The 25,559-nt window shown below is 33.0% G+C and overlaps 2 protein-coding genes across 2 annotated transcripts; one reads left to right on the plus strand and one right to left on the minus strand.

The window, feature by feature from the left end:
* Nucleotides 1-1,197: 1,197 nt before the first annotated feature.
* On the minus strand, nucleotides 1,198-15,831 carry LOC132727971 (uncharacterized). Its single transcript, XM_060713574.1, has 7 exons — nucleotides 15,596-15,831; nucleotides 9,086-9,264; nucleotides 7,205-7,404; nucleotides 6,398-6,586; nucleotides 5,374-5,517; nucleotides 4,740-4,836; nucleotides 1,198-4,412 (listed from the first exon to the last, which is right to left on the minus strand). The coding sequence occupies exons 1-7, from the start codon at nucleotides 15,781-15,783 to the stop codon at nucleotides 2,875-2,877; spliced, it is 2,535 nt and encodes an 844-aa protein (XP_060569557.1). The 5' UTR covers nucleotides 15,784-15,831; the 3' UTR covers nucleotides 1,198-2,874.
* Nucleotides 15,795-24,680, plus strand: LOC132727972 (DNA repair protein RAD51 homolog 3-like). Its single transcript, XM_060713575.1, has 8 exons — nucleotides 15,795-15,915; nucleotides 17,091-17,223; nucleotides 18,128-18,356; nucleotides 19,134-19,300; nucleotides 20,485-20,618; nucleotides 21,251-21,382; nucleotides 22,225-22,422; nucleotides 22,920-24,680. Exons 2-8 carry the CDS (start codon nucleotides 17,103-17,105, stop codon nucleotides 23,052-23,054), a joined length of 1,116 nt encoding a protein of 371 aa, XP_060569558.1. The 5' UTR covers nucleotides 15,795-15,915; nucleotides 17,091-17,102; the 3' UTR covers nucleotides 23,055-24,680.
* The last annotated feature ends 879 nt before the right edge of the window (nucleotides 24,681-25,559 follow it).

The following is a 25,559-nucleotide window of genomic DNA, read 5'->3' on the forward strand; positions in this document are numbered from 1 at the left end:
ATGTCATATATGATGTGAATAAATCTATGACATGACATTATGACATCAATAAACCAAAACAATGTCATGTGCATTTTTTCTCCACTGAATGTAGTTCAAAACATATTAAAATTGTTTTTCTATGCACATAAAAAAAATGCAAATAGATAATAAGACATTATATTAACTTTCACTACATTGTTGTGTTTTGCATGATTCATGGTTCAGATAGTTTGTAATTAATCAAACATACCTATGAACTACTTGATTATATTTTTACTGGGCATTTAATCTAGAACTGTGCAGTATTATTCGACCATGCACACAAAGTTTAAAATCTGTTTCAAGAATCAACCATGAGACTCAGCTTGTTCTAATGTCACAGATACAGAATTAACAAGTGAACAAAAGTGCCATATATGAACAATTAAAAAGGAAATTAAATAACACTGTTAAACAGTGAATGAATCCGACTTGATTGACTCAAAGCAATAGATAATCTGACTCATGTTAGACAAACCAATCAGAGATGAAAAAAACAAACAAAGAAAAAACAAAAACAAAAAACAATAAGAAAATGAAAGTAAAAGAAAATGAGTGTAAACTTACTAAACTATGACACTTCAAGGTATAAAGCTTCAATTTATCATCCTTAAAAATTTAACAATTACCCTTCTACATGTGTATATCAATTAACTTTTCTGTCCTTAATTTGGAACAGATTTGTATAAAACATTTCAATATCAAAATACCACACTGATACAGGCAACAGTACAATATACTCTGTGGGAATGGATAAAAACCCTCCCGGATGACAGCCCTCCCAGACAAAAGCCCTCCTGTCCAAAAATGACAAGGCAGACAAAAGCCCTCCCGTGAAAATGACAGGGCAGACAATATCGTTACCTTAGAGCAGTTATGGATTTACACATTATATAACTGAATAGAAGTTAACCAGTTAAGTGAGAAGTTAACTGAGGTGGCGATATTTCTGTACATTTCAACCAGTTATGATTAGTCACAAGAGTGATTCAAATTAGCTTTGAGCTTTCATAGCAATCATGCTTAAACAGATGTGTATAAAGTAAATTAAATACATTATAGGGATTAATATCATTAGTAAATCAATCAATACACTTATTCTGATTCATGGTAATATTACCCTATGACTAATAATACATCATAGTTTGTAACTAATGAACAATGTGTTAAAATCAATATCAAACTATCAGAAAAATGCTGATCTTATTTAGAATCGCCATACTATTCATTCCCAAGCATTATTGTATAAAAAATTTTAGTACGAAAAGGCTTGTGATTGGAAAAAAGTGCAAATAAAAGAGAACAAATTTTGAATTAAAATAACCAGATATAATTCTGGAACAAAAAAAATATAATATATGTTATAATACTCTTCATGGAGCCAATATAGTTGGGTTCCATTCTCATAATAAGAAATCATCTTTGCTTACATTAGTAATCTTTGGCTTGATTAATTTAAAACATGAGAATCATATTAATAAATGCATTATTAGGCAAATACATGTAGATTAGATTGAAATATCACGTGAGTATGCTTAATATTAGACTAGCTGATAGCTCGTTATAGATTGTCGCATTTTTACATTGGTACATGTACATACATGGCACATTATGCTATACATTTGTATTTAGAACATGAACAAAATACATGTTTATAATTATCACTGACATGAAAAAAAATTTTTCTTCCTGTTTACATGTATTTGATAACACATAAACCAGCTTTTATATCTGCTATAATTATAGATAGTTATATCAATAAACAAGCTATTTATCTGTAACAATTCTGATTAAAGGCACATTATGCCTTAGAAACCAATAAATTTTTTCCTACTTTATAAAGAAGAAAACATGTGTTTTATACCTGAAGAAATTAGCTTTAAACATGAAATAATTTGTCATAACAGTAGCACAATGAAAACAAAGTAGTAGTTTGACTTTCATACAAAATTATAAATAAATGCACTAATTACCAAAAAACAACAGATGAAAAGATCGTTCAGTTAATTACCCAATGATTAACTGTTTCGGAACTATAAAAGTACACCAAATATATGTAAAGGAAAAATCTTTTTTAGAAATAAAGGAAAAACGTTTCTAAGGCATAATGGGCCTTTAATTGAATGTCCATTCCATTAAACAATAAACCATAAAGGTGTCACCTTTTACTGTCCTGAAACATTGTTGACCTATTGACATTCTTGAATTAAACTAAGTGATAGTTTTTTTATATTAAAAACATATATTTTAAAATTAGCACATTGATTAATTGAAATATGACTATCTACATGAATTTACAAAGTAACAAAATTATACAAGGAATTTATATCAGATTTGGAAACTGAGCCATATTAAGAGAATACATGTACTTAATTTGTTAGTATTTTTAACTTTCGTTCATCATTCTTAATCTATCATTAAGTAAAAAGAGTTAAAAATGATAAAGTCTCAAATTCAAAATGTTAAACAATACAGTATAACTATGAATCCTTTTACAAACTATGTCCGGCCCAGATTTTAGTTCTGGCCCAGATTTTAGTTAAGTGCAAACTAACGGGTCCTGGCCCAGTATGAAAAATAAAGTACTTTTTGGCACAGTGTTAAGGTGGTACACAAATTAGTGTTGTTTGCCCTAGAGTGTTCAGTATAAAAAAGTGTAAAAAAACCAAAGGTTACTTGGCCTAGTTTCTTACATTAAATAAAGTTAAACAGTCTGGTCATGCGTCTAGTTAAAACAAACTAGTGTCGTTTAACCGAGTGTAGAGTGTAACAACCATGCAGTCTGACCTAATCTTTACACTACAGTAATAATGATTTAGTGGTGTGTGACCCAGTGTGTCTGTTATAAACAAACTAGTGTTGTCTTGCCCCGTGTAATCTGTTACTGACAAAAGGTGTAGGAGGTGTTTCATATACAACAGTTGAAATCGGTTTCAAAGGCTTCCTTGTTTTCAAGGTTGTTTGGAATTTTTGTGACTCCGCCTGTAGGCCGGCCTTGCTACCAAATATGGTAAAACCCGTCAAACTTGACAAACTGCTTGACGACAGCTTTGGCCTAGGTAGTGGTAAACTTTCTAACTTGCCATGTGGCACTGTCATGTTTGCAATTTCATGCACATTTTCCGTTGAAGAGTAGACTTGAGCAAATTTGGATAAAGACCTATCGGAGAGTCTTGCTGGTGCTTTATTTGCAAGAGTTAACTCCCCTGGGGTAGGGTTGCTTCCCTTGTGCACTTTTGCTGCCATATTGAGCCGGTGATTCTGCACACTGGCCTGATTCTTTCCCGTAAAAGCCCAGTAGACTGGCGAACTAGATTGACCTTTCTTTCTCGAATCTCTCCTTGACCTTTGACCTTCAGTCTTTACCTTTTTAAGCTTCTTATGTTTTTTAGGGGCAGATAACTCATGCTCAAGATGATTTAACCCAGGTAATCTAAATAAGTTTTCGTTACTTTTACTAGCATAAAAATTCTCATTCTTTCCATCGGTGTCGTGATTGTACACAGAATCTGCTATGTCTTTGAGCAAATACGAGGAATTTTGATCATCTAAGATTGATAGATCAATTGGTCCGTCAATGAGTCTTGTATTGAACACACCATAAGAATCCAAATCTTCATCTTCTTTTGGCAATTTCATTTGATAAGAAATTTCTTTTTCGATCGATCGTCTTATTTCATCTTCATTAAATTCTTTTCTTTGAGCATTAATATCCTTGTTTCGGTTCTGTACACTTTCTGTACTAATATCTAACGTAATCTCTGATTTGGTGAGGTTTCCTGGTCTAAGGCCGCTAAAATCTTTCTGATATGCTTCGTTGTCCAATCTATCACTGTACCCTCTTTCTGTAAATGTCCCATCGATTCCTGAGCTTTGAAATTGTCCACTAAATTCATCTTCAACATCTGGTGAGAAAACAAACAGCCTTTGCTGTCCACTCATGTTATCACCCAATAAATTCCCTGTTTGATGATCGTTTGAGTTGCCTCTCATTTCATTACTGGCATCGGCATTTTTCGAGTTTTTGTCACCTGAATTACCACCGTTATTATCACCTGATCCGTTAGACCCCTGAGAATCACCGGCCAAAAAATTAAATAAACCAGCGTCTGCTACTGGCTCAGAAATGGTATCCCTGAAGAAAACTACTATCACTGATATATTGTCCGAAGATTCGTTATCTTTGGCATACTGGACTAAATATTTCGCTACACCTTGTCTGTCATTATCACTCTCTATAAGATAGTTATAAACCAACTGTGGAAGTTCTTCCTCCGTAACAACGTCCCATAGCCCGTCACATGCCAAGACCATATAGTCTTCTGTCCCATCCATCTCTATTTCAAGGACCTCCGCGTCACTAGAGATGAATGGTTTATAACCAACGTCGCCTGTAATAGTCAATGTTTAAGAAAAAATAAGTTTATGATATTTAAAAGAAACATATATAATACAAGTAGGCAAAAAATGGCCTTAGATTGAACAAAAATCAATTGCGAGAAAATGTCATAAATTTTTCAATTAAAAGTAGGTCATTAGATCATATCTAAAGTTACACTTTCATACCACAGACTAAGGTGGGATGCACTAGTACACCAAATTTAGAGAGTGACATGGTCCCACCAATTCCCAAGCCAGTAGTGTATCTCCATTATTCTTTGCATAATTGACTAGAGTATTAATTTTTTTCTTCTTCAAAACAGTAAGTCAGAAAGTACCTATAGCTCGCGAGACTGCAAGATTTCCACCAACTCTCCACAAATCCCCCATCAGCACAACAAGACCACCAAGACCTTCTATCCTGTCCCTCTCATCCTAATAGCATAAAAATCTCATCAAATATTCTAGTTCAACTAATTAGACTTGTCAACGAGACATGGAGCTAATTTTTGACAGACAATGTTTTTTTTTCAAACTGTCTGAGAGTATGAAAAAGACAGCCTGTATAATGGGTCAAAATGTTCATGCTGAATTAGGCTACAAATATTCATGATAATTTTTTTTTCTGTGGGTTTAAGTCACACAAACAATGCAATTCATATTGCAACTTTCCAAGTTTACTGGTGTAGGAAGACCTCAGGTACCATTTTGTGCATTATTTCAGGCACAAATAGGCACCTTTTTTCTTTTTTTGGTTTGGTTTGGTTTTATGTCACACCAACACAGTATAAGCATCTGAGTACTTCAAGCATAAGCAGGCCCTTAAGAATAGATCTACTGATCTTTGTTAAGCTTAACTGGTTAGCTTACTTACATGAAAAAAATTCAAAGTGCATAACAGAATTCTACCCGAACTATAATAAATTCTGTATAAACCAATGCCTATAATTAAATAAATCAACACATTCTTACCTGTCTATCTGGTTTATGAGGAAGCATCTTGGTAACCACCTTGCCATCTTTAACCAAGGAAGCCTGTGAGTCTCCAAGCCAACTGAGGTATAATTTGCTGCCTCTTACAAGGGCTGATACACCAGTACAGCCACTACGCCATTTCTAAAATTTATAATAGTTTCAACATCATTTTGTTTACTTTTTTGTACAAGGAAAAAAAATTACATTTTGTATTCCATTCATAGGAATGGAACACATTTATAAACACTTAACAACTGCATGCTTCCAGATGAGCCAAAATATTTCAGGAAAATCAATTTTGTAAAATACATGTACATAGTTACTAAGATTTTAAGAAAGTAAAACTATTCACAGTTCAAGAAATAATATGTTTTACGCAATTAATGACAGATTTTGCAGTATTTATCACCAAATTTCTGCTGTGTGACTAACACAATAATGATTATTTATTTTTGCATATTCTGACCTATTTTTCAATGTGTAAATTACTTTCTTTATTTATTCTACTTTTTAATGCATAAAAAAAAAATTCATGAAAATCAGCGTCAATCTAAAGGCATAGTGCATTTAGGATACTGCATATTCATTTGAATTTCTAATTTACAAAAATACAATAAAATATTGCATTAAATGCGCATTGTAATTTTAACAGTCCCTTTAGTATAAACATAACAATAGATGTAATATACAATTTTTTGTATATAAAGGATATTGAATGAGTTCAAAATTTAATTCATTCTTCGTGTTGAATTAAATCATATCATGCAAGCTTCTGCATAAGAATTTCATATTTTTCAATAAATTTCTTCAAATTAGACATATGCAGTTATAATTTAATATATTTCAATAAATTTCTTCAAATTAGACATATGCAGTAATAATTTCATATATTTCAATAAATTTCTTCAAATTAGACATGTACGGTAATTATTTCGTATATTTCAATAAATTTCTGCGACAAAATTATTTACTCAAAGATGAGCATAGTATATCTTTAACCACACTGTCAATGTTATCTTACCTCCTTCTTCGCTTTTGGAATGTACTGTTCATCTGTTACTTTAAAACTAGCTTTACATGCTCCAGCTGGGTCTTTACCGAGGTCACAGTTGTGTACGAGATTACAATGTATGTGTTTGGAAGCAAACAAAGCAGCTTCTATACCAGCATGGCCGTCAAACACTCCATAGTAACTCTGAGGTGGATGACCCTGTAAATATCAATAAATTGTTTTCAGTTGCGATAATATAATAATCGGGTTATTTGTTTTTGGTTGGGTAATAAGTCACAGACAGTATAGGTCATATGACGACTTTCAAGTTATACTGGGGGAGGAAGACCTTAGGTGCCCTTCCATGCATTATTTCAGACACAAACTGGCACCTGAGTAGAACTAGCAATGCTCTGTAAGCTAGCTGTAAAGCTCTCTCTCATGAAAGAATCCAGAGTCCCTGTTGGGATTCAAACCCACAGGGGTGAGGGGCAATCAGGTTATTCAATAAGCCGAAGGTACTCTATAAATTTGATAATCTTATTTGGATGAGTGCACAGCAGGTGAAAATATTATTAAGGCTTTGCCACTAGGCAATTGTCTTTATTATAAGTTCTACAGATAATACTGTGGAAAGAAAATATCTTTTTAGTCTTACAGATAATGTTGAGAAAAGAATAAACTAACAACAAACTAACAACAAATGATTAATGATAACAATATTAAAACCTTCTAAGAGAGCTAACAATATTTAGTTCTTGGCATAATTAAAATACACCATTTTCACTATGTTTTCTACAGGTATATACACTTTATACTAGCAAAATTCTCACAAACCTTCAAGCCAAACAATGCATTGAGATCAGGGGTGATCACATGTTTGTCCTCCATTTTTCGTCGAGTATTTTTGATACAATAGAACGAGATAACAGGAAACTGGCCATCTATACGGAATTCTGGGAAATCTGACAGCCATTTGCGGCACACAGTCTCCAATATACTGATCACATGATCATGTAGTTTCTCTGCACAATATTCTGGGAAAAAACATAAAACAAAATATTTTACATCTGAACATACATACAATTTTGCAGATGTTTCATTATTATTAATTACAAGAGCGATCAGTAATCACATGTGTCGCCTCATGATGGCCAATTTCATGTTGGGACAAATTTTGTGACAGACGGACAGACAGACGGACAGTGCACAACTAGACTTGGTACTGATCATTTCTGTAAAGTTTGGATAAAATTACACCAGTAGTTTATGAGGAGTAGTCCGGACAAGCTTTTGCGTATCTGGCAACACACAGAAAAAAAACAACCTTTTTATCAAAGGGCCATAACTCGGCCAAAAATCATTCAACCGGAAAACCCGTGCAACATGCACAAGGACTTGAACTACAGATCAATCCTGTAAAGTTTCATTGAAATTGCATGAGTGGTATAAGAGAAGTAGTCCGGACAAAATTTAAAAATAAAAATTATTAAAGGGCCATTACTCTGACAAAAATCATTGAACCGGAAAATGCTGATAATATGCACAACTAGACTTGGTACTGATCATTCCTGTAAAGTTTGGATGAAATTGCACCAGTAGTTTATGAGGAGTAGTCCAGACAAGCTTTTGTGTATCTGGCAACACACAGAAAAAGAAACCTTTTTATCAAAGGGCCATAACTCGGCCAAAAATCATTCAACCGGAAAACCCGTGCAATATGCGCAAGGACTTGAGCTACAGATCAATCCTGTAAAGTTTCATTGAAATTGCATGAGTGGTATAAGAGAAGTAGTCCGGACAAAATTTAAAAATAAAAATTATTAAAGGGCCATTACTCTGACAAAAATCATTGAACCGGAAAATGCTGATAATATGCACAACTAGACTTGGTACTGATCATTCCTGTAAAGTTTGGATGAAATTGCACCAGTAGTTTATGAGGAGTAGTCCAGACAAGCTTTTGTGTATCTGGCAACACACAGAAAAAGAAACCTTTTTATCAAAGGGCCATAACTCGGCCAAAAATCTTTCAACCGGAAAACCCTTGCAATATGCGCAAGGACTTGAGCTACAGATAAATCCTGTAAAGTTTCATTGAAATTGCCTTCGTGGTATAAGAGGAGTAGTCTGGACAAACTTTAAAAATAAAAATTATTAAAGGGCCATAACTCTGACAAAAATCATTGAACCGGAAAATGCTGACAATATGCACAACTAGACTTGGTACTGATCATTCCTGTAAAGTTTGGATGAAATTGCACCAGTAGTTTATGAGGAGTAGTCCGGACAAGTTTTGTGACGGACGGACGGACGGACAGACAGACAGACGGACAGACAGACGACGGAGAAGTGATCCCTATATGTCGCCACTACTCCGTAGAGGCGACACAAAAATGCAGGTAAAATGCTTTTTGTAATTTGAGAATATTTGGGACTTTAACTGTTTACCTTTGCCACTAGAACTGAGCAAATAAAGCAACATAATTTCACTTCTGCCAGTTGGATTTTAGATTTTAATCCTGAAATCCCTATTATACAAAAATTACTGATGGACTGTTCTAAACTCAAAACAGGGCAAGTCCATTTTACATACATGTATACGGTAGTTTAGGTTTACCTTGAATCTTTAACATTAAACCTTCAGATAGATTATACCAATAGGACAAATTTTAAGTACTCACAAAAATACAAACATGTACATCTAAAAATACACACCAATCCCGTCTTTATCAACATCTTTGTTGTCAATACCCTCGCCGTTTTCTGGTGGGTTAGCTTCTATTCTCTCCGTCTCGTTTTTCTCATCTTCGACATAGAAATTCTCCAAGCTGCTACTGATAAGCCTTTCATAGACCTCGTGAGAGATCAAAGCTGAGAATCCAACCGGACATCCTCTAAAACAGGCAAAAAAAGAAAATAATGAGCCGCGCCACGACAAAACCAACATAGTGGGTTTGCGACCAGCATGGATCCAGACCAGCCTGCGCATCCGCGCAGTCTGATCAGGATCCATGCTGTTCACTTACCAACTCAGTATTACAAGTAAAGAAACTGACAGCGAACAGCATGGATCCTGATCAGACTGGGCAGATGCGCAGGCTGGTCTGGATCCATGCTGGTAGCAAACCCACTAGGTTGGTTTTGTTGTGACGCGGCTTAGTAATGTTTAGTTTAGTTAATACAAATTTATTTAAGTTTGACTGCGTTGATAGCTATAAGCTTATTTAAACACTCTTGAATCAATGGGGGAAAAAACGAATCTGTTCCTGGAACTAACCTGTGGGTTATGTTTGTTTTGTTTGTTTGTTTCATTTTACGCCTTTTCCCAACAGTATTTCAGACATATAGGCGGTAGTTTCCTAACCATCGTTCCTGGAGAGTTATAACCAGTACTAGACTACCTTCCTCCATGCTAAACTACCAAAGCATCTCCCGGGGATCGAACCCACGCCAGAGAGGTAACTATATTAGAAGTCATTGACTTTAACCCCTTGCCCATGGAGGCAGCCGCGGTTACCTGTGAGTTACTTTTAGCAATGAGAGTAAAGTTTCTTCACAGCTCAAGGAAACAACTCTTACCCAAAGCAGTGGGGGACAAGTGACAAAAGACAGCAAGTTAAATTACTGTCACACATTAAGAAGGAACTTCCAACAAACTTTAACTTAATGTGTGGTCAATAAACTTATAAATGTGAATAGGATAAATAAACTTTTAAATATTTAACCTATATTCTAACAGCTATATTATAACAAGTACATGACTTTGAAACAATTCCAAAATATGTAATTTAAAAAAAAAATACAAAATGAATGTGTTAAAACACTTTTACAGTAATAAAATAATTTCTTTCAGTTTTGGAATTGTGAAGGGGCTTTTTCAAAAAGTGGAGGGACATTTATAAGGCATTTTATTTAGTGAAAATAAATTCTCATGTACTATTTAATAATTTAAAAATCAAAACAGGAAATAAATTCAACAGGAAAAAGTTTCCCATGGCTTTAATTCTGAACACTTGATTTAAACCAATATCCTAAAAATCTTTTAAACCTTTTTTATCTAATACAAATTGTTAATAATTAACTTTAAATTTGTTTATCAACATCGAAACTTTATGTCATATGGTAAATTTCACTTTTCAGCCTAAGATAAAGGAAGATTTAAAGGTGTCCCTCTGTGTATAATTTTAGGCATAAGTGGGCTCAGATTACATATAGGAACCACCCACAGAGTCTGTAAGCTAGTTGATCACAGGATAGTGTGCATATACATGAAATCCAATGTTTCTCAGATAGGATTTAATGTTCAGATGTTGTTTTTTTTTTTTTTTTTTTTGCTTTTGTTTTTTTGTTTGTTTTTTTTTTTTTTGTTTTTGTTTTTTTTTTTTTTGGGGGGGGGGGGGGGGGTGAAGCTGGTCATGGGGGGAGAGGTGATAAAAATTATATGTGTTTAGCAACCTTTAATAAAAAGTATAGCTATATAGAATTACGTGTAACAGTAATACTAACAAAGTAATGGGAATAGTCTATTTAATACCATGATTAACTACAAACCATCAATAACTAGAAATATTGTCAGAACAAGCACTTGGGAAAACAACACCATGTTTTACAGCATGTAAGGACTTCAATCTCAATCATACTTCAAAACAACCAGAAAGATGCACTTGTAAACATACTGTGCTCAAGTACTTTTTGTCTGATAGCTGATCTCACATTTATACCAATCTTACGAAGGAAACAGACAAGAAGATTCTTCGAGATAAAGTGGAATAATATCAGTTATCAGTGCCGGGTTATTAACCCCTTTATATATATATCCTTCCTGAATCATTTATGATATAGTGATAAAAAATGTTTGATCTAATCTGGTAAAAATACTGGTACAATATAGATCTACCTGTATCATATGATAATATTTTATGAATTAAATCTCTTAAGCTCATACAAAATACAGGTGTTCCTGTTTTCTTGAGGATAATCTTCAAGTTTTTACATGTACACTAATGTACCATCAAATACATATAATATAATGCATTTAATTCACATCTTATAAAATATAACCAATGAACTTGTATCGTTTGAACCATGTGGCATTCAAATAAAAATCATTATTGGATACTAATTTTTACCTTATCTTAATCTAGCCTCAATTTTATTTCAGGGTTAAAAATATCTATATCACATACATGTATATATTTTACTCCATCTTAAGTCTCATTTTCATTTTCTTTCAAGGTTCAAAAATTTATCACAATTTTTTATTGTACTTGAAGTAACAAAGTTATGGCTAATGTCAAAAAATGTGAATAAATGGGTCATTATACATATTTGAGAACAATACTGATTCTATTGGACTTATGCATATAGCTGAAAAACCCGTATCAGACTCAGCTAGTGCCTCGTCCAACATAGGTTAACAACTGTGTACTTATCCAATAGAATTCAGTATTGTACACAATAATGTACAGTACTCTCAGTGTGGATTTTGCAAAACTGGCGGAACCCCACGGGTGAGACTCATCGCAAATGAAAATTTGTATAATTACCTTATTTCGATAACACCCATACAAGATATGTATATCACTTTTAGAAATCACTCTGGAAACTATTGGAGTTTGATTAAATCTTTGTGAAATTGATAGTTTAATAATATGATGTTTGACTTTGAAAATGTGCATTAAGATTTTCTTTCAATGTAAGCCTTTAATTATAATGCTAACATAGTGGAATTGTCCTGCAGTCTATTTTAATGTGAGGGTCACAAGCAATAATGTCAAAATGCTTAACAGTCAAATAATACTATAAAAGTAGTTTTGACTGACAACGTTGATGTGTTTGACTGGTGTAGTTTCAATAAGTTACCAGTCCATGCTCTATATCTTAAATGAGACATTCTGGATAAAACAATTAATCACAGATATGCAGGCTCAGGCCTGACTCTACTGAACATGTGCATGCAGCTTTATACAGGTGGTAAAGATAATAATCACTTTGAGTTCTAGCACAGGAACATAAAATTCTGTCAAAAATAGCAGCAAAGTCCAGGGATTTATCATTAATTTTTTGTTTCATCAGACTTTACTGCTATTATTTTGGTTCTAGCAGAAAAAATTATAACTATTTATTACACTATGGACAACATATCATTAACTTTAATTTCCTGTTTAATAAGTGCAGTCATGTTATCAGGTGAATTAAAGATATGTGGTCATGTTTATAACCAGTAACATGTGTTAATTTTTTTTACTAAAAAAAATTGCCAGATATAATATTTTGTAGTCTTGAGCACAGGTGCCTAATGTCCAACACACCCCCTACCCTACCTTATATTAATAATAATAATAATAATAATAATAATAATAATAATAATGATAATAACAATAATAACAAATTTTTCAATAATAATAATAATAAATGTTTATTATAGATATAAGAAGGTACATATGAAATGGGATATTAGACTTCAGGTACATGTACCTGTGGCCCTGAGTGGCTTGGTAGGTTAAATTGATCAAATATAATAAGAAAGCACACTTTTAAATTAGTTATGTATTAAACAATAGTAAGAATATAAAACTTTATAATATCCCAGGCTTTCTACACAACAGCAGAGTAAATACAACCTTAAGCTTAAGCAAGAGGTGATCAAATGAGTCAGGCAGATTCCAATGTACAGCATCCATCATTGACTGTTAATTAATTGGAACCACAACAAAGTAATGAAAAAAACAGAGACAGGTAGGCTGTTACAGCCAAACACTACACCTCAAGTGACCTAAATATAATCAATCTGCTCAGAACAAATTACCTGGATAATAACTAAAGAGAAAAGTAGGCTACCCTACTATACACTGTATTATAACCAACCAACACTAGAGCAAATTTTTCACTTTTTTCCAGTAAAACAATTACCAATTTGTGAAAATTTAAGACTTAATTTAACAAAAATGTAACCAGATTAAAACCAAAGAACTACCCAGTGAGTAGTTCATAGTGTAGAAATTTTTTTACATGATGATTAAATTAAGAAACAAATTGTTGAATAAAACAAGAGCTGTCACGCAAAATAAACAAATGCCCCCATAGAGGTTTTGTAGTACAGTGCCAAAAGATATTTTCTCTTGTGAAATGAAGTGATATTTATAGCAAACTTATCACCTTGACCTTGGAGGTAGGGACATGGGATGACGCCTGGATGTGGATGACATTTATGCCAAGTTGTCAATGCATGACAGAGTTACAGACTGGACACAAATGTGTGGCTTTGACCTTAAAGGTACATGGGTCTTGGATGCGACACATCATCCAGATGTGGTATAAATTTATGCCAAATTGTTGCAAAATCCTTCAAATTGCATACATGTATGACAAAGAACAGTCTGTTAGTGAATATACCTCTATATTTTACCTAATAAAAGGAGTCACTTTTTTCCAGTTTTCTTGGCTAACTTGAACTTTAAACTCCCTTTTCAAAATTTTAATGTCCGTGACAAAATTAAAATAAACTTTCTGTTACTAGTAGTGTTAGTTTGAAGTATTTGAGCCGTGTCATGACAAAACCAACATAACGGGTTTGCATCCAGCATGGATCTAGACCAGCCTGCGCATCCGCGCAGTCTGATCAGGATCCACGCTGTTTGCTTACAAACCCTATAACAAGTAGAGAAACTGATAGCGAACAGCATGGATCCTGATCAAACTGCATGAATGCTCAGGCTGGTCTGGATCCATGCTGGTTGCAAACCCATTATGTTGGTTTTGTCATGGCGCGGCTCATTTGTTATGTCTAATACAAGCATGCAGAACACCATGATCCCAATTCATAACACATTATTATTTAAATTTTTTTCATTGTTGATATTTGTCTCTCTATATATCAATACAAAATTTTCCATCAATGACAGCCCTACATGAAAGTGGGGACCAAAGGCAGATAGATGCAATTTTAATATGCCATCCAAAAATAAAATGGTGGTCACCATCCTATGTTTTGAGTTATCTGCCCTTAAAAGAGAGGGTTTTTACTCTTTCAGGTAATTTTAAGGTACAATTTGTAAAGGTCTATAGTATGTACATTACATGTATAAATAGGCCTACAAACTTGAGCTATTTAGGGAATATTTCCCAATTGTGGCAATGGACAGTATCTATTTATACAATTTGTCAATGCATAAATATAATTTAATTAAGAACTTTATAATTTGTCTTTTGAAAAAGTTTTTCATTCTACATGTACCTGTATTTTCTGGGGGAAAAAATCAAAGATAAAACTGTAAAAAATGTATAATTGCATAGCCTAACAGACACTTTCACTAAGTAATAAAACGTAAAACAGTGGTGTCAAATTAAGAAGCCATGTGTTTTTGATTAGTTTCAGACTACATCCCATTGTGATTGTGCAATAGCTTAAAAAAAACATTGTAATAGATTAACCTGGCCCATATTTATATTACTGGTTATAACATATAATGATTAGGAGTTGCATTGTTTTTTTCTTCATGCATAAATTATGACATGATGTTCATTTAATTACACATTTTTACATATGGAGATTATAATATTAGTTCTATTGAGGACTGTAAAACTATGAGTATTTGTAAAAGAAAAATACATTCATGATTGTATACAATTATTTAAAAGAATAATTTAGAATTGCACTTAAATTATATGTTTCTTCTCTTTAATTAAAGTTGTGGTTTGCTTTCTTACTTTTTGGGATACATGTAAATGCATCATTTTGACTGAAATTGGGAATTTTACATCGTACACGGTACCAAGTTTCTATCAGGATTGGAATTTTTTTACCCTGAAGGAAGCATTCATGAGAATTAATATATAAATGCATAATAATAAATACACTGTACATACACTTTGAAACCATGTTTAGCAATAAGACACTTAAAGATATATGATTCTTTTCCCATTTGATTTTGAGGTTTAAAAAAACTATCACAAAGAATAGCAAGTCATAGATCTGCTAGTACTGAAACTGTCAATAGGAGTATTCATAATAATCATAATCATAATTTAAAACATAAAAAATACATTAACTTACATTATTACTAAATATTTGAACATAGAACAGACTGAGAACTGGAAGACACTTTCTGGACAATATGTAATTTCTTCAAATATCAATCTGTACTAAATTTATATACACTCTGTACTAACTGATTTATGTGACAGATCCATCGTTAATATCTGTACCCCACCCGCTCAATTTACCTTGTTGATAGGAAGTCACGGCACCACTCCAGGCATTCTCCCTCTAATTCCAGCGGTGTAATCCGTGGATTTGTCCACCGCACTGGTACCAAATCATCAGTCTCACATTTTTCTTTAAATTCGTCACAAAATTCAATCAAAAATTGTTTAAAATCCTCCGGTTTAGTGCTAAACACTCTTTGTTCCATCCCCGTTTGTTTTCATTTCTGACCAGTGCCTGTGCACATAATCTGATGACGTTTTGGAAATTGGGGAAAAAAATATTTGGCGGGAAATTTTGACAGCTTACAAAAATAGAAATAAATTGGTGGCAGAATTAGGTACACGTAGACATTGTATGTGGTTATTTCTTACTGTTTAATATGAATATTATGCGTATATGATTTTGTTACATGTCAGTTTAAAGTAAATGTGATGTCAATGACTCGATCAATCAATAATTGCCGTTTGTAATATGTTTTCGCGAACACATAATTTTTTTATCAATGCTGATCGTTGTATAAATGGTATTTTTTGTCTTGTCCGGGCTAGACTTTAGAATGTTGATTCTGGGCTCTGATGGAAGGGCCAAGCCCTTTTTAAGCCATGGAATAGGGTTAGTGTTATTGGTTAAGTTTAGAGTGTTAAGATAAGGTTATATAATAACAGATGATTTTTGCTGCGGACATTTTCTGATTCTAAAATTGCTCTGATTATGGTCTGAATTAGTCTCAATATTTCGACTGCAAGACAGACCGATTTTATTTTATGATATTTCATAGATGTCTGGGCGACCATCGTCTATGTTATAAAAAGCCCTTAAGTGCACAATTTGTTGGGCTAGGTCTGAATGTAATGTTACAAAAATTCATTGATGTGTTTTTTAATAAAAACATTGAATTATGATTTAAACACAGTTTACTTATTGATGATTGGCTGTCAGTTTGATCACAGGACCCCGAAATTCTATCCAAAACAGAAAAATAACGATTTAAAAAAAAATCCCCTATATATACTATAAAAAAACTTTTTATAGTATATATAGGGGATTTTTTTTAAATCGTTATTTTTCTGTTTTGGATAGAATTTCGGGGTCCTGTGGTTTGATAAAACTGCTTATCTCGTTTTATTATGACCAAGTTGAGTTAGATATCTGTCATGTTTTAAAACAGCATTACATATTTAGCTTCTTATATATTTATTATTAATTTTGTTTAAAATATCCAGAAACATGACTGAACAAATATGTTAGTAACTTTAAACTGTTAAAGAAATAATTAAAAAAAAAGGTTAATCCTGTATAAGTCTAATATTTTCTAATTACTGATATTTACACGTATTTTGCACAATCCACAATATGTAAGGTGAGAAAAAGATGCAGCCTGACCAGGTCTGACCTTTGAGTATTATTTAAAATCTTGACTGACTCAGAGTTGCTTTATGTCAGCTGCTGACACATATATTATCCATTTTAGTGAACAACCTTACATCATGGCAAGCTTTCTATATTTTAGAGAGAGATGTTTAAATGGAAAAGAGAGAACTGTCCACTTTACCATTAGCTCCTTTATACAAGAATAGACTGCATGTGGCTGGATTTAGAACTGTACAAGATTTGATAAGTGTAGATGCAGAAATTTTAAGTAAAGGTGATTTTTTTTTCTTGATACAAAAGTTCAACCTGATAAAGATGGCTGCTACAGTATTAGTTTAATAAATGTTCTTTTTATAAGTTCAACAAGGATGAAATCTTAACAAAAATTTTGACCAGGGCCATCCTTAAAAAAATGTTTGTTTGCAGTAACGCGACCGACTCACAAAATTTTCCCCTACTCAAAATTTTTTTCATGGTCTGGATAAAAAATCTTTTTTTTTTTAATCAGAAAATTATGCCTTGTGCTTTGTTTTCGTTCTTTTAAAGGTTATTAGAAGAAACAAAATGTAGGTCTTATTAAATTAGAATTCAGTTATCAATTTATTAATTGTTACCAGATTATCAAAGCATTTATTGTCCAGCATTTTGAAATTCCATGTTTATTTGGGAGTTACAGTTTAATAAAAAAAAAAAAATCGACCAACCTACCCACCTTGAAAATTCTGGGTCGGGTTACTGCAAACAAACATTTTTTTAAGGATGGCCCAGTCTTGATTCCTGAAACTAAGTAGTTTTGGTGCCATAATCACCCAGAGTAGTGTTCAAACCCCAAAAATCTTTGGCTTAGAGACAGAAACCTTAACAACTAGGCTAATCCTCTCCTTCAGTCTTATGTGCTACTGTTCCTCTATTTTAAAGACTGCACTTTAGAATTAATGAAAAACACTTATTTTATACATGTAAAGATATTAGGCTGTGACAATAGGGCTATAACAATTACATAGTTTTTTGCTATTCAGACCATGACAATACAGTTTTGACATTCATTAGTCCTAAGATCTCTGGATCACATTTCACACGGGTCTAAGACTATATTAATAATAATAGGACGGTCTAAATTAATAATAGTAGATCTAAAGCAGAGTTAAAACCTAATATCAACCATGTTTAATTTTCAGATACAGGATTAAATGTTCCAGACTGTAGAGATATTATACAATTGGCTAAAGACTGTAAATCATGTATACCCAAACCAAGAACTGCCCTGCAAATCTTCAACAGAGAAAACTCGACTGCTGGTATTATGACGTTCTCAGAGAAACTTGATACAGCACTGGGTGGTGGTATACAATGTGGCATGTTAACAGAGATATGTGGCGTTCCTGGTGTTGGTAAAACACAGCTGTGGTAAGGATGTTTTTAGATACACCTTCAGATTCATGTTAATTTTTATGAAAGTTTTAGAAATGTATTTGAAAGTAAAATATTGTTAGGTGAACAAAAAAAGTAATTTACATAATATTATTGCAATCCAAGAAAATTACCAAAAGTGGTCAACATATGCAAAAACAGCCATTACTGCATTAGTAACGCAGTAAAAATACGGTGGTAAAAATAACAATAACAACATTTTATTTTGTATAGGAAGGCCACCAGCCCATAATACATTTACAATACCAGTAACTGACAATGTTATAATGTGATAAAATACTGCATACTAATAATTTACCTCTTTGTGTTTTATACTCATTTTCAGTCAGGGCTATTTTCACAGGTAGGGAAGAGGCCCTTGCCTTATATTTTGGAAAAAAAGCATATTTTGCAAAAATGGAAAAAAAATGAAGAAAATAGAATTTTAAAGAATTTCCTTAAAGGGAAGCAGCCTTTAAACGGCTCTATGCTATAGAAGGGAAAAAATGACCTGGTTATACAATCAACTTCATTATACCCACTTATTTAAGCTTATACTAGGCACTGACACTTATTCTTCAGCATACTTAACATACCAAATTGCATAAATTCAAGTATATGTATTTATAAAAAATATGATAATGATTATGTTTTTCATTAAATATAAAAGATCAGAAAAACCTGTGCCAGTCAAAATCAATGTATCTTGGTCATTGTCGTTAAATAAATAAATTCTGCTTTTCCAGACTTGTCTTGAATTTGTAAATGTTTTAGCTTACAGTTATCGTGTGATGTGCAGATCCCGGCTTTATTTGGCGGTCTGGAAGGAGAGGTTCTATATATAGACACAAAGGGCGGAGTAATCAATGACAGAGTTACAGACCTTGTTGAAGCCACTGTCAGACATTGTCATCTCATCGCAAGTGGAGAAAATGACAAAGGTTTATTAATAATGATACATTATATTTTATATACATGTAGATATACATAGATACAGGTGCTCCAGTGTTATAAATTTTCTTGCTATATACTCTTTTTTTTAATGGGCTCTTAGTTTTTTTGTGAGCCCGCTTGCAGTGAGCTCGACTTAGTCATCACTTTTGGCGTATAGTTTGGTGTATGTCCGTCTGTCTGTGTATCGGGTTTGAATTATGACGAGCCCCGGCTCGACATTCTACCCGTGTGCATGTCTTGTCCATAAAATGCTCCCAGTAATTCTTGTTTTCCTTCCAGATATGCTATTTTCACGTCAAAACTGGTACAAAATTTTGTTCTCTGCAGTTGTTGTTTTTTTTTTTAATTATTGAGCTCATTGTTAAAAGATGGTTTATGTAGCATTACTTTTCTTTACAAAGTATATAAAGCTGTATTGTGTTGATTATAGAATTAGTAATAGAAAGAGCACCGAAACACGAGGTTATCTGATTTGTACGAGGGGGCGTAGCCCCCGAGTATTAATCAGATTACCGAGTGTTTTGGTGTTCTTTCTCTTTTGTATCATAGTCAAACATAAAAACACGTTCCCTGTTGTCACAATATGAAACCCCGGCAAAAATGAACCAATGAACGAACATCTGAATATGATATTTCTGTCGCTTTCACTTTCTCTGCCGTCACAATATGTAAACCCCAGCAAAAATGAGCCAATCAATGGGCATGCTCTGGAGTGCGGGTAACTAATACCCGCACTCCAGTTAACGCACTGTGCATGTATATGTATACGATTTAACCCTGACACATTTTCAACAGAAAGGTCTCCAAACTATGATACAACTGTTAATATTGCAATTGAAATGAGTACTACAGAATACCCAGAAAGAAATTTGCCAGTATATTCAATTGAAATCTAGTGGAGCATGTGTGAAATCATTGCAAAATGTACGAAAAATAGCATCAGAATATTTTGTTCCCCGACACGTTTTAATATTCTTTTTACTTACACAGTTTACATAATTATTATATCAAATAACATAGACCCTCAGTGCTGCAATTTTGTTCAAGAAAAGACCACAAGATTTTAAAAACAATGTAATTTAACTGTTTTTAATTTCAAATTTGTATAAAATACTTTATCAGATTTAGCCTTACACATTTTAAATTGTTTTGATCAACATGTATATTTCAGATGTACAGGCCACTGTACAGAAAATGACTGTAGAAAAATTTCTAGGAGGTATCCATATATACCGCTGCCATGACAGCAGTGAACTTCTTTCTGTAGTTAACCTACTGCCAGAGTTGTTGCAACAGAACAAAAATGTAAGTTTAAACCAATATATGTACATGTATTTAGCTTTTATTTATTCATTTACTTTGCTTCTGTGATGGAACCATTTTGGTGTGAATGAAATACTTGACCCACCACTGTTTAGGGTTTGAAGCCTACCATGGACACAGAAATTCTGTCACATGAAGAAAATATTAAGATAAGTCATGGAAAATTTGCAGTTTTTTGTAGTTCTACTCATTTGTGGTTCTACTCATTTGTGGTTCTTCTTATTTGTGATGAAACTCATCTGTGATTCTACTCATTTGCGGTTCTACTCTACTCTTGTGGTTTACTCATTTGTAGTTTTACTCATTTGTGGTTCTACTCATTTATGAATATTTGTGGTTCTACTCATTTGTGGCTCTACACATTTGTGGTTCTACTCATTTGTGGCTCTACACATTTGTGGTTCTACTCATTTGCCAGGGGTGTTCTCTGAGGTTTTTCTCATACTAATTGCTAATTAGAAGAAATCATGTGACCTTAACAAAGGGGGAGTAACCTGAAATACAACTACCTCTTGCTTTTGATTGATATAAAAAATTTATGATAGATGCTGATCAGAAATCCTTCTAAAATTGTTTTATATAAGCTTGATATATTATTACTTTGTAACTTACAGATAAAACTTGTGGTGATTGACAGCGTTGCGTTTCATTTTCGGCACGACTTTGAGGACTTGTCCTTGAGAACACGAGTCCTGACCAACCTTGCTCAGTGTTTGATCAGAACGGCTAGAGAATACAAGATAGCAGTAAGTCAATTTATTTTACAGCTAACTGTCGATTTATATATTAACATTGATATAGACATTTTGAAAAATTAACAAATTGAAAAATTATCAAATTTAATAAAGTAGGCAATATTATTGAAACACAAAATTTCTTTTTACTGCAAGTGTACATAGTACATTAATCACCAGTAGAGTAGATAATATGTATATTGGCCAGTAATCACAGATGGTAGAACTGTGGAATGGTATCTCAAGGGCCCTGGTTTTGAGTCTCGATCAGGCTGTATATTTTCACAGCCCTGTTAAATTTGTGGTCCAGCAAAAACAGTATGTTGTTGTAATTAATGAAAATGATAAAAAATGAGAGAGAAAAGTGATTGTAACCCAATTAGGGCTTAAACCCTAGACACCTGAACTTATTATATACTGTATTGAATGAAAAATAAACCTGTTTCAAGCGTAACTGTTGCTGGTTGTAAGGATAATAAAATATTGCAGGTTTAAGAAATTGAAAAGAAAAGTGGCCCAGCATGGCCGAGTGGTTAACATGTAGCACTAGTAATCTAAGGATTGCTGACCACATGGGTTCAAACCCTGTCAGGAGCAAGCCGTTGTTTCCATGAGCAAGAAACTTTACATTCATTGATAAGTACTGGTTAGTTCCAGGAACAGATTCAAGAGTGTTTCAATAAGCTTATAGCTTCCAACACAATCAAACTAAAATAAATTTGTATAAACAAAGAAAAGAAAAAAGATCATATTTATTAATTTTTTATTTTTCAATTAGAATAACTTTTGTGCCGATAGTTTTTGTCTATATTTACACAGTCATGTATATCCATATTTGTTTGTTACATTGTAAGGTTGTTGTTACCAATCAGATGACGACAAGGGTTCACCAGGGAACTGATAAAGGTTCACACTTAGTACCTTGTTTAGGGGAGAGTTGGGGCCATGCTTGTACCACGAGGGTAATATTGGAGTTTGTTCGAGACACAAGATTGGCCTGGTTGTACAAATCTCCATCACAACCGCAGGCAAAGATTCCATTCCAGATTACAGTATGTATATTTCTGTACAAAACTTCAAACTTATATCACCAGCTTAGTGCTGTAACTGGTTAACTTCTTATAATTTAATAGGAGTTAACCTGTTACTGCACTAAAGGGATGTAACGGTATTGCAACTATTAAAGATATAATATATGCTCAAATATGATATTTGAAAATACTGATAATTGCTATGCAATCTCTTTTTTAAATGCAAAATAAACATCTTTTGAGTACACATAGAGAAAGATATGTTAGTTTTAAAACTTTACACACTATAGGTAAACACAGTATGTATACAGTGTCATGATAAAAATACTGGATGCAGTTGGTTTGGTTTTATAATAAGAATAAAATTAACTTTACCAGTAATAAGGAATGCACAGAAAACTCAATTATTTAACTTAGCAATTATCACTATACCAACCCAAGTCTAATTTTGATAGTTTTTTTTTTCTTTTTCTTTTTTTTTTTTTTTTGCTTATTTCTCTGATTTCTTTATATTGTAGAAAGATGGAATAAGAGATATTGTTGATGATTATAAACAAGAGCAAAATGTCCAGACAGACGTGATCTCGGGCAGTTCCATGGAAAACACAGACAGTTCCGTAGTAAATCCAGCCAAAAGACAAAAACTATCATGATATTCAGAATTTATTTTCTCGAGATGGGATCATATAGACTTTTATGCTCCCTTTGCTTTTGGGGGAAAAGGGGAGCACACAGATTTGCCCTTGTCCATTAGTCTTGCTGTCTGTCTAAAGACTAACAAAAAGTGGAATGTGGAGGCATTTGTGTACTTTTGTTGTGTAATTTAAATTGCATTTTTATTCACTTAACTGTTGTTTATTGTTACATCATGACATCTCTGAATGTAAGACATCATTCTTTTTTTGTTGGCTTTTATCTAATGAAATACCTTTATATTGTACAAAAAATTATTCATTGCTATGAATGTTAAATTTATTATGAAAATATGTTAGTTGAGTGTTGTTTGAATGTAGGCATATTTTATACATTTAATAGAATAACTCGATGAAATTCTGTATAAATTTTCATGAGTCTGTAAAAAATAAAAAAATATTGTACATTATTTATAAAATTTCTAAGATGTATATTTTTCTAAAATGTTGATTGAAACAATGCTATAAGTGTACAAGTATAATTTTACTATTGTAGCCAAATAATCTTTCTATTTTGGACTTAAAAGTTGTACAAATTTGAGCAATTATCTCTTAAACTAATTTATAGTTGTGAACAAAAGTTGTTAAAATAAAGAATTAGAAAATTTTCCATTATTTGTGTCAAATTACAGATTTACGGCATATATTAATAGATCAATGGTAAACAAATCGTGATATTAATTTTGTGTATGTAAACTTAAAGAAACTCGAGTATACATTAATTTTATTGATATGAGCATTTTACTGTTGTTTTACTAAATTAAAGCCTTTCCAAATGATACTTTTTATGCCCCCACAAATTGGGAGCATAATAGCCTTGCACTTGTCTGTCCTTCCGTCCATCCGTACGTCCTGAAATCTTGTGAATGCAACTCCTCTTAAACCGGATGGCAGATTTTGCTTAAACTTCCAGGGATGAACAACCTTAATGTGTAGATTGTAGTAAAGGAAGGAATTTTTGCTGCGACCAAATTTAACAGAATTATGGCCCTTTGTTGATTTTTTTCACTATATACTATGTAGAAATTTTGTGAAAGCAACTCCTCTTAAACTGGATGGCAGATTTTGCTTAAACTTCCAGGGATGAACAACCTTAATGTGTAGATGGTAGTAAAGGAAGGAATTTTCGCTGCGACCAAATTTAACAGAATTATGGCCCTTTTTTGATTTTTAGTTTTCAACTTGTGGCACATGTAGTCCAAAAAATATTTGACCTAGAGTCATAAGATTAACAAAACAGTGGTGTGTGGGGGCATCCGTGTCCTATGGACACATTTCTAGTTATTTGTGGCCTAGTGGTTAAGGTGGTTGAATTCAAACCTATGGCCTCTTGCTGCTGTGGGTTCGAAAGTCGACGGACTTTTGATTCTTTCATGCGAGGAAGCTGTTTGTGCAGATTTTATGGAAGAATTAAGGTTGGAATATTACTGGTATTTTTATTGATAGTAATAACTTTTGTCCCGAGATTAATGTTGTGTTTCTGTTTATTATTCATGTAGCTGTTAAGATTGAAATAAAATGTTATTTAATTTTAATCTTAGTTTCTGTTTAACTGAATATTGACCTGCCGTTAGAGCTGGCCTGCATTTTTGTACTTTTGAATTGATTCGCATAATTATTATTTGATATTCATATCATCGATACCTTGTAATGGTAATCTCCAAAGTCAAAGCAGAAAACATCCAGTACACACCATTTAGAATGGTACAGTAAGGTTTATCTAGTAACAGTAAGGTACCGTATATCTAGTAAATAAAAATAACTTGTATGCATTTAAAAGCAGTCGCTACACCAGGGATGACAAAATGTTGAATTTCTCGATCTGTCGGCAAAAACTGAAAGTTCAAAAAGTACTTTGAACACTGCACAAGATTGACAGCAATATAAAGATTATGCAAATTAGTTATTTTGGGTTGCTATAGCAAGAAATACATTGTAATTTTTTTTTGTACTTCTGAAGCCCTAAAGGTAGCCATTTACATTTTACATGTTTTGATACACATCATATTACATAACTCCTTTATTTCACATAGTTATCTCCCCGTTTGACTCTTTTTTTTTTCCCAAAAAAATTGCATTTTTATATGCCCGAAAGAATTTCGGACATATTATGTTATACCCCCTGGCGTCCGTCCGTCTGTCCGTTAGCAATTTGGTTTCCGGAGCATAACTTAAGTTCCATTTGGCCCACAATCTTCAAACTTCATAGGATGATTGTCCATATTGGGTTGAAGACCCCTATTGATTTTGGGGTCATAAGGTCAAGGTCACTATGACCTTAGAACTGAAAACAGTTTCCGGAGCATAACTTTAGTTCCATTTGGCCCACAGTGTTCAAACTTCATAGGATGATTGTCCATATTGGGTAGAAGACCCCTATTGATTTTGGGGTCACAAGGTCAAAGGTCAAGGCCACTATTAACTTAAAACTAAAAACAGTTTCCGGAGCATAACTTAAGTTCTATT

Source organism: Ruditapes philippinarum, unplaced genomic scaffold (genome assembly GCF_026571515.1).
Source record: "Ruditapes philippinarum isolate M1 unplaced genomic scaffold, ASM2657151v2 ctg4645_1_1_1_1, whole genome shotgun sequence".
In the NCBI taxonomy this organism is placed as follows: Eukaryota; Metazoa; Mollusca; class Bivalvia; order Venerida; family Veneridae; genus Ruditapes; species Ruditapes philippinarum.